The 13,141-nt window shown below is 40.4% G+C and overlaps 1 protein-coding gene across 1 annotated transcript in view; it reads left to right on the top strand.

The window, feature by feature from the left end:
• The window catches only part of fbxw4 (F-box and WD repeat domain containing 4), a 52,977-nt gene that overhangs the window by 27,886 nt on the left and 11,950 nt on the right, over positions 1–13,141 (top strand). The window contains exon 6 of the mRNA XM_088917125.1: positions 5,930–5,995. Within this exon, the coding sequence (XP_088773251.1) occupies positions 5,930–5,995 (66 nt within the window). The remainder of the gene's footprint in view (positions 1–5,929; positions 5,996–13,141) is intronic.

Consider the following 13,141-nt stretch of genomic DNA (forward strand, 5'->3'; position numbering starts at 1 on the left):
GGGGCTGAATTAAAGTTTGTGTGACCCTGGCACTAATTTCATGCTACACAGTACCTCAAATAATGATGTCAACTGATTAGGTTACCAAAACGGCAGTGTCGGCAATGAGCCCCGACATGTTCTAATGATCTGGAAGCAGACGGCAATTTTTTTCTTTTTTCTCTTTATGGGTGAGGGTTGGGGGAGTGTGGGGGGGGGGGGGGGTTGGAGGGGGAGAGGGTACCCACAGGTGGTGAGAGAGACTTTGACCTTTACAGCTATAATATCACTGTTTCACAGGCTTTCTCAGATCCACTGGGGCTGCCCCATAAAAAATGGATTTAATTGCACTAGTCTATTTTTCTTTTCCATCTGTTTTTTTTTTCTTTCTCAATTAGACTCAGCGAAGGATGAGTAATCGAAGTAATAGAGTGTAATAAGGGCCGCGAAGAGAGAACCAGTCCCTGCCCCTATTGTATCTTGTGTCACAACAGGTCAAAGGTCAGGGTGCCTGCATATTCTGTTAGGGCACGTTGCCTTCATTGGGACAAATTAGTTTACCCAACAGTAATTAAAATGCCAGCACAGGCCGGGAGAGCTGAATGCGCTTGATAGGCATGCCACTAACCGAGTTGACAGCTGCCATGGCTGTCTCTGCCAGTCTGCTGGGGCCTCCAGTGGAAAACAAGCTCAAGCCACCAGCTAGACCAGGAGATTGTTCTTTTTTCCTATCTCACTCTGTCTCTCTTGCCGTCTTTCTTCGACTGTCCACTGTCATCCTGAAACCTCTCCGCTGTCTTCACTGTATTTCCAGTCCGGCGTTTTTCTCCGCTGTTCTTCCTTCAGCCATTTCCAGTTGTTTTGTGTCTTTGTCTTTGACTTTGCTTGACACCCCTTTTCTAGGTGATGTGATCCTGTATTCGACATTGCCTGCAGAGTAGTTCCTGAAGCTGTGTAGTAAATCTTTTTTGACTTTGTTCATATCCGTTTCTTTGTCTTAATGTTTTTTGACATGTTTTTAAATAGAGTTTACAAAATCATTTAAACTTTAAAACTGCTATGTGCTGAACATCACACTCACTAACTCTGCCTCATCAGCCCCTCAGGCAGAATGTAACTAATGACTAATGCTGGTCAAAACCCAGTTTAACTGATATTTCAATCCCATACTTTTACATTTTAGCATAACATGGATTTTTTTTTTTATTGTGGCGTGCAGTGCGTGAAACCATAATGGTTAATATATTTAATCACCCTGAACCCACAGGGACAGCGAGTACTTTCCACTAAACTGGGAAGCAGTGACATTTCAATTACAACCAATTACTTCTTCCAAGGAGCTAGGCAGTTGGAAAATAAACACTGAAAATGAAGAGCCCTGTTAACACGATGTCTCTGATACTCCTGCATTCCCTTTGTCAATACTTCAGGTGATGTTACTTTGTGACCCCTCATTTTTATTTATTAAATGCATCTCCAATCTTGTTTTCCCTGCTCTCCTGGGGAGGTGTTTTTCCCCCACTCACTCATCATTTTCTAACTTTGTTTTGACTTGGTTTTGGAGCCTTTTCTGTGTCTTGAAGGGTTTGGTTGTTAAGTCCAAGCCACAGTTGCATTCCAACCTCACCACAATCCTCTCTTGTGGTGCTGGAGGCAGGATAGATGTTAGGCTGCTAATCTGAAAGGTTGTTTCCAGGCAGTGAGTGGATTTATTGTATGTGTTGTTCAGAAAGCAAGAGTAACCTCAGTGGATCCTGCTGTGTCATTAGTTTTTGTTCAGTTGGTGGAGTAATTTCATATTTTTACAACCATGTACAGTATAAACACCAAAGACTGCTGTTTGTGTTGGTACTTTCAGTCTGTGTTCAAAGAACCAAGTCAAGAATATTCTAGAATGCTTTGTTTGGTCTTTCCCAGACAAACTGTAAGTAAAGGTAAAAATCAAAATATCAAACCTCATATCCTTGTCAAATATATTAAGCTTGACCACACTGCATAGCCAGACTTAGTCAAGGTTGAAAGCCTTCTCTAGCATGTGAAATTTGGTTAGAGCATAGTCCATATGTGAAACGCAGCACTTCAACAAGGAACAGGGTAATCCAGAATATCATACCTTGGCTTAGTTAATGCCCATTCATAAAAATGTGGACAGAACTGAGTTAAGAAACTATAGAACAATCAGTTATTTCTGGTACTGTTAAAGTTAGGAAATGTGACTTCATTGAAGAGTAATTGAATAAACTTATGTAACTGGTTAACGAGAACTCAACAGTGCACTTGATTAAGGGGCACCACCTGTAACTGGGCTGATGTAAGCAGTGGTATGCCACAGGCACATCTATTTTAGGCCCATTGCTTTGAAAACAATTTAAATTTAAGATGAGATTAGAAATAGATAATTGCAAAGTACAAAGATAGATAGCACATGATTTTTATCATTGATGAGTGCAAAGTGATCCACATTGACAGCAGGAACTATATATATACCATATGGCTGAGTCTGGGCAGCAGGACACTAAATACACAGTTTGTGGTTACAGAACAAACAATATGCAATTTTAAAATTTAGCTAAAGTTAGCTAAAGCTTTGCAGTGCAGTAGTGATAATCTATGTGGAATTTTGTTCAGTTTTGGTAACCATACCACCAAAAGGATATGGTTTTGGATATCTGCGGATACCCTAGCCTAGCCTCATTGAATTGTCATATATAGTCTGGACTGGTTAAGAAATCTAAATCTCTTCAATCAAAAGGTCAAGTGCACATTTGATCTAAATAAAAACGTAAGGGTTATAGATAGGGGTCAAGCCAATGTACTGTTTCATACTCTGTGAGTGAAACAAAAATACAGGGTCACAACTGGAGAGTAAAAGGGTATTAATTTAGGATGAAGAATAGGAAGAACTTCTTTGAAGTGGTGGGTATCTGGAGCAGGCTTCCGGTCAGGTGTTTAAAGCCCAAATTCTTCAATAAATGGCTAGAATAAATTGTAGATTCAATACTAAACTGCCAAGCAAGCAGCGTGGTGGTGGAATGGTGTATTTTGTACAATTCTCATGTTCTTCTGATTCAGTATAATCTGAATGGCCATGAAATAATTTCCAACTTCATTGGTCTCTGTAAGGAAGGAAAAGTGTTAAGGCAGGAACATTGCCCGAGTGTAGGTGGTCTTTAAGGTAATTTCAGAGCCTCTCAGTAACGGTAACAACAGGGTAAAAGCTATTGGTGTCTATAAGAGCGGAATGGTTCCCTGTGTGAAGAGAGAAAGCAGTGCAGTCCTGGGTTAGCCGCAGGTAGCGAGGGAGGGGCAATTCTATTGCTAGGGTGAGCATCAGGTGCCAGGCGCTGTGAATCTGCGAGACCACAGCCAACACTTGGTCCTCTGTGCACAATGCAGGGAGGGGTGGCGATTTCTCCGTGGTGTGCCTGGAGCGGACTAGGGCCTGGCAGGGAAGCCAGCGGGGAGGCTGTAATCCTCAGCCCAGGCAGGTCAAAACCGCACAAGAGATTAAAGCAACAGTATCTCACCCCCCCCCCCCCCCCCATCCTCCTTCCCATTCGACATACCTAGCTGCTAATTTCAACCTGTCACCAAATTCAAAGAGGTGCCGAACATTTTTCTTTCTTTTCTTTCCTGAGACTGAAGGTGTGTTTCTTTGACATTAAACTATTTGTCTGCCTGGATGATTTTTTTTTTCCTTCACGGAAGAGCTTATGCTTTGTCACCCTTTGTAATTTTGTATCTCTGGTCATTTGTCAGGCCTTTCATTTCTTTTATTTTTTTAAAGCTTTCAGTAACACTTAAAACCAACAGTTCTGCCTAATTGATGATTAAGAGGCTAAATAAAAATGACTTTCAGATCTTTAAGGAGTTGTTTTTTTTTAGCTTTTGATTTATGTTAGCTAAGATTGTATGTAAGAACTATGTCTTCAACAAAGCATCATACTTTTGTTATAAAAATACTTATTTGATTGAGCATTGTGGACGGAAAAAAGGTTTTGATTGATATTGAATAAGTCTCTTTGGATTGGGGCATCAGTAAAATAATGATAAAACTTAATTTATTGGACAATGCGTTTTCACGTTTCATGATGTAACCATTTACTGCAGAATTATCTAAATTGCATTAAAATATCATTAATATAAAATGTCGATTATGTTGTTTTGGGGAATGAAAACCGAACCACATTTTTGGGAATCGTGAGTTGAATTGTCTGAATCATTAAATTGAAAGGATGGATCTGTTTAAGGTTCTTTTAATATAGAAACATGGACTTTTTAAGGTCCAATTCAAAGAAAGACTAGACTGGTGTAATGATAAAGTCTTTGAGACAATTGCACTGCTTCAGTCAAGAGCCACACAATGGTTGTCCAAGGATGAATGAGCCATTTTACTAAACATGCGGAACCCTTCTTTAGCTATAGCTGCTAAGTCACTTCCCTTGTTCTTTGTTAAAGACTAATTTGAGGGCTGACGAGCTAGAGTTGGCATCACTTTAAGAGATTCTGTCACTTTAAGACATATGATACATGATCAATGGTTGTCCTCTAGTAACTGCTGTCCTTTAATTTTGTCTGATATTCTTACAGTTCAGAAATGTTCTGCTTTTCATCACTTGGTGTTTAAGTGCAAATTATTTGTGATTGCTTGAAGAATTGAGGTGATGACTATTTTTGTGTCTCTGTGCTTCCTGATTTTGTTTTGTTCACTCAGTCATGCAAAAAAATCCATTATTTCTTCATATTTCTTGGTATATAGTGTAGATAATGTAGTTTGTCTAAGCAGTTCCCCGGATTTCTTTCAGTTAAAACATAATCAGTAGGTTAAAAAGGCTGACAATCCAGCCCAGAAATTCTGGTTTTCAACAAAATTTATATTTCTCAGGAATATACAGTGTGGTGTATATGGTTCGACTACCACATGATTTGTTATATAAAAGATAGCGCCTGTTTTAGGTGCTGTCATGGACCTTTTACCTTTATGTTCTGGGGCGTAGGAAGGTACAGATCCACTGGGAACCTTTACTACATGATCATGACCCCATACTTAAGTCTCACAGTGGTGCCAACTGGGCACTGACCTCTTGGATTCAGCATTCCCTTCATGTTCCAGGGTTGTGATCTGTTACAGCTTTAGAGTTCCGTAGTGCTCAGACTTTCATGTCTGTTACTGTTGCAAAGAAATGTGTAAGAATATGTTTGAGTAGCAGTGTGCCAATTATTGTTTTTACCAAGCTGTTAAAGAGCATCTAGTTAAGATGTTTTTATGTTTTGGTATACCTTTGCGAAGTGTACATTTCAAAACGTGTTGAAGAGGTGTCCTTTACGTTTTAATGTAGCAGTTATTTTAATACTATGGTTGTACTTTTCAGTACACCTACCTTTTAGAATATAAAAAAAATACAGCCATCCTGTAATATTTGTCGTCACTCAGTTTACATGGTTCATAAACATGCAGTGATGGAGAGATTTTCACTGCAAGGAAGGTGTGTACTTCATAGCTGAATGGAAGATGGCATCCTAATAACACGACCTCCTGTTACAGCCTCCTCCATAAGCTCCTCAGTGCATTCTTAGGATTTTTACACATTTACCTTGTAACCAGCTACTAGGGCAGACAGTGATTAAGTATTTTGAGAGAGCAATGGTAATTCTTACTTTGACTATTTGGTGCTCAGTCAGAATAGAAATAAGTGATACTGGATGATGGAATGAATCAGAAGGTTTTATGTGTGAAGTATTGGAAAGTTTTCGAGGAACGGCTTACATCGGTAAATCGAGAGGGGGGTGTAAAGTGGTTCTCTGCGTCTCGGTTAAGCCCCATGTCCCTCGTGCCTGACCGTAGGGTAGGAGTAAATTGGCGCGAGATGCGAGATGGACCTCGGGCTGTGCACTCCGATCACTGGGGCAGATGTGCTGACTGATGGGTTTCTTTTCTGCCCCCCTGCAGCTCCTTTGTGACTGGCACCGCCTGCTGCGGGCACGTGGCCCCCCTGCGCATCTGGGACTTAGAAAGGTAACTGAGCAGCAAGCATAAAGCTTTTTATATCGGAAGAAAACGGCAGAATTGTATCTCGTTGACGTCTGTGTTTTCTGTTCTGTTCCTCTCAAACTTGTCATTATTGTTCAATATACAGAAAGTTCCATTGTTCATCATCTATCTACCCCATTGATTTATTATTGTACCAAACGTTTTTGTTATTCTATCTTCCTGGGGTCATATCTTCCCATTTTCCCCTAAATCCTGTTTTGTTTTATTTCTATAGCATAAAATGATTTGCTGGTTGCTGGCTGTCTTCTAACCAGAAGAGCTAAAGATACTTGAATTCATTAACGGAGAAGAGTGGTCTTAACTGTATAGAGATCTGAGTTTGCTCAGATTACAGTACCAGCTTTTGGCATTCTCTCGCATTTTCGTACTGAAGTATAGCGGAACGATATTTTCCCTTAATCAACCAAGTCATAATTAAAAGTAAAGAGTCACAACAAAACATACTAATTTGGGAAATTATCTGACTCGAAGTACTATCAGTAACTTGTAATATTAAATTACAAGTCCGTGTTCTCAGATAATATATTTAACAAGGTATCACAAATGCACACCAAGGTTTTAAAATGGTTATGGAACAGAACAGATGAGACTGAAAACACCAGGGGTGGTAGGATCAGAGATCAATTTAAGTGTAAACTGTTTGAATGTAATTGCCAATCCACTCACTTTTGGGACCTGTAACTTGCAATTTGTTTTGGGGTGGTTCAAAGCAGGTATGAAAATTCTGTTTGTGAAAGCTAAAGGCTTAAACTTGATACAGCCTGACTAGCTTGTGTAAATCCTAAGCTTTACCTGCAGAATTAAATGTTTAACACTGTGTTTGGGGGGAGAAAAGAGAGTGGAGATTTGTGCAGAAAATGACAAGGAAATTGCAGGAGGTAAATGCTGAAAGAAGGGGGGGGGCACCTTTCACTGGGGATACAGCAACTCAGACCTATTCTTTCTACTGCTGGGTAAAAAATAAAATGAAGCAGTAGAAAACAGGATTAGGGTAATGAACAGACAGGATTTAGTTTGATCTTTCAATAGCAGCCAGTGAGTGACAGTGTGATGGACACAGTTCTCAAATGCAGCACCACTGGCAGATGTGCTTACAGCTAAATAGGATTTCTCACCCAGCCCAAGCCCAAAGGCTTGTTTTTTTAGAAGAATTTCCACCATATTCTCAAATGGATCATTCATAGATTTAAAAAGAGCCAGTGGCCATATCTGTTAGTTTTTCCCTCCTCAGAAAAATGTGTATGGGTTCAATGCACAGTGGTCCTGGGTTTTGCATGGGTTTGGGGTTTTGGGCAAACATCCGAGACCGTCCTTAGCACAATGGAAAATGTGTGATTACATGTTTCTGTGGCGGATCATTTTGGAATACGATGTGTAGTTCTGGACTGTACGCGGTAGACATAAAGACAGAATAGTTTTAGTGGGGTTAAAATATGGATTTGTTATTAGCGGACTGAGACTAGGATACGCAAGCTATTGGAATTTTGGCAAAACTGGGAGGGTATAAAATGGAATGAAAAAAATACATGGCGATTGTGATATAAAAGTTCTCCTGAAATTGATTTTTATTTTTTGAACAGTGATTTTTAAACAGGACTGCGGGCTTGTTTTAATAAATTGCTCGCCAGTGGCACATTTTGACTTCAGAGTGCAAGCCGTGTAGTAGAGCACGGAGATTCTTTCTGTACTCTGAAGTTTCGACAGGGTGGTCAGATATTGGGTCCGACTGCAGCCGGGCTTTTGTTTGGATGGGGGGTCAGCTAGGACATCCCTGGCTATCCAGGCACCAGAGGACTCGCTGGACAGCACGGCTTTAAGCAGCATTACATTTTTTTGGAGTTTGGAAACCGACAAAGCAGCTCAAGGATTCCACACGTGTGCCACCCACTGCAGACGCCGAAACCTGCTGCCAATGCCAGGCACGTGCCTGTGCTGTCCAGATGTATGCTGCTGTGCTGGTCATGCCCCCAAGCATTCACTTTACCAGCTCTGATCATCGTGAAAGAAGAGGGGGATGAGGGGAAAGTTATTACTGCTGTTATTATTAATTTATTTATAAAGCACCTTTCCACACCCAAGGACACCCTACTTGGTGAGAAAGAAAAAACGTACAAGAGAAAGTAAAAGGAAAAAAAAAAAGAAAGCACATACAGGTTTATACAGATAGAATGTAGGGCATGGGCCCTGGTAAAAAGGTTAGTTTTGAGTTTGGATTTGAAGACCGTCAAAGAAGTTGTCTCTCATGGAGTCTGAGGAAGGGCATTCTGTAACAGTGGAGCAGTGACACCAAAGGCACAGTTTCCAGAAGCCTGTGCTTTAGTCCTGGGTATGAATACATCATTAGCCATTTGTTGGGTTAAGCTGTTGTGTGCCATTGGAACAGCCGCGCTTACAGTGTGCTGGCACAGTCCCTCCCGTGCACCCGCTCGTCTCCCCCTGTTTTGTTACAGATGTCAAATTTGTATCCCTTTTATCTGTTCTTGTCCTGTAATCAGGTACACCTTGTTAGCAGTACAAAGCAGTTAGCCGCAGCAGGGCTCTTTGACTCTTTGTGCTGGGAGTGCATGTTATTTTTTTGTGAAATAGTGGTGGATGGGGGCTGCGTTTTTGTCTCTCTTATGTGGGCTGAGCTGTGCCTGCCAATCTTCCAGAATCCTGGGGACTGCCCACCCCTCATCCTTACGGTCTACCTACCAGCAGCCAGTACCTCACATTTCCACGTGCTTTTTCATGACTGGTTCTTAAGTCAGCATGACACACTTTGCCCTCTATAGTAGAGTACCCAAAACAAAAGCCTTCAGTCAAGTTCCTCTAAGGATGTCAGTGCTACAGCAGTCACAATTATACTATACAAAAAAAATAGATTCCTACAGTGTAATGCTCAGTGACAAAAAACAAAACAAAATGTCTTGCATCCCTTGGAGTGAGGCATTGCCACCAAGTGAGGATGTAGTGTTGTGTGATGTAGTGAATTGTATTCCAGCAGATTTGACTGAATAGTAGGATTAAAGGAGAAATGGCTATTTGAAATAACTGGCTATAGGAAAATAGGAGTAACTGCTTGTATGTAGGAGTATTCAAGATGAGAAAAAACCCCACTCATAGTGCAAAATCAGCCAAGTGCAAATTGGGCTGGGTGGGATGCAGTCACAGCTGGGTAAGGGAGGTCCTTGAACTGCCGCACGACAGCAAGCCCTGTTTTCTGGCTGTGAAGCCAAGAAGTGGTCAGAAAGCAATCTCCAGTTCAAAATTGGGCTTGTAGGATATACAATGGGCAGATAGTTTTTTTTTCTCTAAAAGGTTAGAGAGGATAGGGCCTACTTCACTAATTTCACATTTGCATTTTGAATAAACTGGACAGTGGCTGAATGATTCTTCTATTAGAAATTCCCAGCACAAGCAGGTGTTTACAATATGAAAATAGGTTGTTTTCTTTTTTCATGTGTACTACCATGTTATTGATGATGAAATATGGAATTGAAAATGCCGTTCTCTGTGAGTCTGTTTGGGTTAATATCGGATATTCCCTTTATAAAGCTATGCTTGGTGGTTCTTTTGTCTGAATTAGCTACAGCAGTTAGTCTTAAAGTGCTTCCATAATCAGATTTGTAAGAAATCACAGCAGAAGCTGGGCTTTTATTTGATATATTATGGAGGTTCGTGAGACAACAGGTATTTTCAAACTTTTGTTTTTCCTTCAGTGCCGTTTGATAACATTTCAGCCCAGTCTTTGGAACAAGATAAAAGTCTGAAGATGTGGGCTGTCTTTTGTTCAGCAGTTGTCACAAATACAGAGGAACAGCCTTGTTCATTACAGCCATTGTTCGCAGCCAAGACAAGGCTACCACAGATTGCTTGCAGCATTTATTCTTGTGGTTTGGCTTTACTTTTCAGCCACTCACTTTGACTGGACTTGTGAATATAGGACTTATTTAATAAATTCCTGTAGAAGGATTTTGAATTCTAACAGTAGAAGCGCCCTTCAAAGCAGGCTTAGGTATGCAAAGAATGTCTAAACCTTGAGTATAAATATATGCTACTGAGAAGGAAATGTTTGGAGACTCCTGCAGTAAGCAAAAGCCACTTTTCTTACTTGGGTGTGTTTGTTATCATTTCAACAAGATATTGAATTATTTTCTTTGTACGTGTACTGACATTGTAAAAGGTCTTAACACATGGGGTGTTTCTACAGTGTACAAAGTCTCACAGAATGATTTCCTTTCTTCGCAATTCCACAACAGTATGAACAAACTTGAATTTTGTAATGATCCAGCTGATCTTGTTGACTGTATCATGTTCTAAAAGTCTTAACAGTGTATGTCACCTTGAGTGCACAGGTGCAACCTTCAGTTTTCATTTCTGTGTAGGTTTGTGACCTGGCTCTCCTGATTATGGATGAAGAGATTGAGACACGTTTGGTCACTGAGTGGGTATTTCATCTTTATTTAAATTGGCATTGCCATATGACAAGGCAAAATATATCAATAATGCCACTATTATAGCAGTGTTCTGCCTAGACTTGCACGTTAAACAGCAGTGTACATCAGTGGCATCTTTAATACTGCAGAGAGCAAGAAAGGGTTCAGGTTTTCTGACGCCCAATCCCTGCACAATAGTGTTGAGTACTGCTTAGTATAGTGCTCTGGACTGGAAGATTGAGAGTTGACATTTTGGGTGGTGCATGGCTGTTACTTGAGCCAACTACTTCACTCCAATTACTTCAGTAAGATACCCACCTGTGGGTGGCACAGTGACACAGTGGTTAGCATCGCTGCCTCTCAGTGCTGGGGCCCTGGGTTCAGGTACCAGGCTGCTATCTGTGCGTGTTTGTATGTTCTGCCCCTGTTCACGTTGGTTTTTGCCTGGTGCTCTGGTTTCTTCCCACTGTCTACAGACATGCTGGCTTCTGGGAATACAGACCCTGGTGTGAGTATGTCTTGCAGTGGACTGGTGTCCTTTTCAGGGTGTATCCTGCCTTGCACCTGTTGCTTGCAACCCTGCATTGGATGTTGCAAGTGGTTAGAAAATGGAAGTGTGGAAGACAAACCCCAAACTATAAATCTAAGATGGGAAGCACTGAGCTTGAAGAAGCTACATATCAAAAATGCACGTCCATGTTGATGGATCATTAATTTTCTAGACTAGCTTTTCTCGACCAGTGTGCTTTCAGACATGAACAGTTTGCCATAGAAGTTTGGAAGAGTCATATTTGTGGACAATAAAACATTGTTTTTTTATATATATGGGTTTTTTGGAGTAACAGAACTGTTGTGCTGCACGTTTGGTGTACACAAAATGGAAGACTTCACATGGAAATTGTTTTGTGGTGCAAGTTTTTCCAGATTTAAGGGACATAAAAAGTCTCTCAAAGAGGCTGAGCTCTGTCTTTCATAAGATGACTATGCACTTCAAGGCAAACTTAATTTAAACATCAAAATAAGTTGTTTATAGTATTAATAATAACATGCTTAGGCTAGTGATGTGTGCATGTTTGCAGAAGAGTGCAGGTGCTTCAAAATGTTAAGTGGATGGAAAAGATTGAAAACCTGTTCTAAGCAATATGGGGGAGCTAAGAAATCATAGTTAGCATATATTAATTGTAGACTAAAATCCAGTGGTAATAAAATTGCACAATTCAATAGCAAGACCTTTATATTATTCTAAACAGTTTTGTCACCACATTGCAAAAAATAATACACTGATGACTAGAATCTGTCAAAAGTGACAGAAAAGGAAGCCAGGCTTCAGATAAAGTTAGCGACAGCAATCTTTTCAATCTTGAACAGAGCAGACTGTGAGTAGACTTCATCCGAGTGTTCACAGTCCTCCAAGGCATTGGACTTAACCCAGTGGATAGGAAGCACTGTTTGTAAAACTGAGGATTACGGGAGTGTAAAACCTTTCTTGTTGTTGAAGCTGATACCCTGGCTTCTTTAAAAAAGCAGCTGAATGAGATCCTCCGATTAATTAGCTGCTACCAACCAAACGAGCGAGATGATCTGAGTGGCCTCCCTCGTTTGTAAACTTTGTTCCTTCAAAGGAAAGGCCAGGTATCCCTTAAATTTGGCCAGCTCATCCACAAAAGTTTCTGTTGGCTTTTCAGCACTGTTTGTTAGCTGTAAGAAAAAAAGAATAGGAGCTGCATCTGAAGGCTAAGATCAGTCGAGCCCTCATGTTCCAGCATGGCAGCTGACAGACTGGTGTGGAGCTGATTGAAGTAGCATGAGGGACAGAGGGGGAGTGATTCAAGAAGCCATTAGCGTTGGGGGGAATTTTAATCAGCCGTGCATAAAAAGAAACTGTAGAAAACCTTTAACAAAATGCCTATTGAGACGCTCTTCTCTCTTCTTGTCAGGAAAAACCACAACAAAAGTATAAAAACACATTTTAGACATTTGCGGTAAGAAAGTACCACCATTTGCATTACGAAAGGTTAGCCTGGCAAAAAGGTCTAATTCTGTACAAAGAGTAAAAAAAAATTTAAAATTTAAAAGGATATCTATTTTTTTTTCCATGGCTTCCATTTTTAAAGTCATGTTGGTTTTGTTTTGATTGCTTCCACGCCACCACAAGGGGTTTCCACTGTCACCTCTGTATTTTGTACTGCACTAGGAAGCTGTTTCAAAGTATCCAGGTTAGTTTTAGGGTTTCCAAAACTTTATCAAGCCTTCTGCCACCTAACTGGAATTCCAAAGAAAGGAGTTCTTTCCTAATTCCAGTGAAAAAGTTGTGATACGAGTTGCGAGCAGCAATTTTCAATGTGCTTTAACAGAGCAATAGTTGTAGCACTGTTTGTAGTAAACCTCTAATGGAAAAAGTATTGTTATACTAGGAATGAAATAGTGATATAATGGATTTATTGATGATTTATTTCTACATTTGATGGTAAAAACCTACTGCATATACGTATATACAAGTGATGGATAAAGTCATCTGCAAATTTAGTATGATGGAAATTGTTACACGGACTAAAGTTTGCAATATGACTTTTAAGGCTTTCCTATTCTTCTATAAGGCAGTGGATAGTCTCATTGCTGCTTTAGGTCAGCTGCTTGAAGTAATGTTTAGGGCTCCAGTATTAGGGCTATACTCCAGAATAGCCTTCACTGA

Source organism: Atractosteus spatula, chromosome 5 (genome assembly GCF_055471065.1).
Source record: "Atractosteus spatula isolate fAtrSpa1 chromosome 5, fAtrSpa1.hap1, whole genome shotgun sequence".
Classification (NCBI taxonomy): domain Eukaryota; kingdom Metazoa; phylum Chordata; class Actinopteri; order Semionotiformes; family Lepisosteidae; genus Atractosteus; species Atractosteus spatula.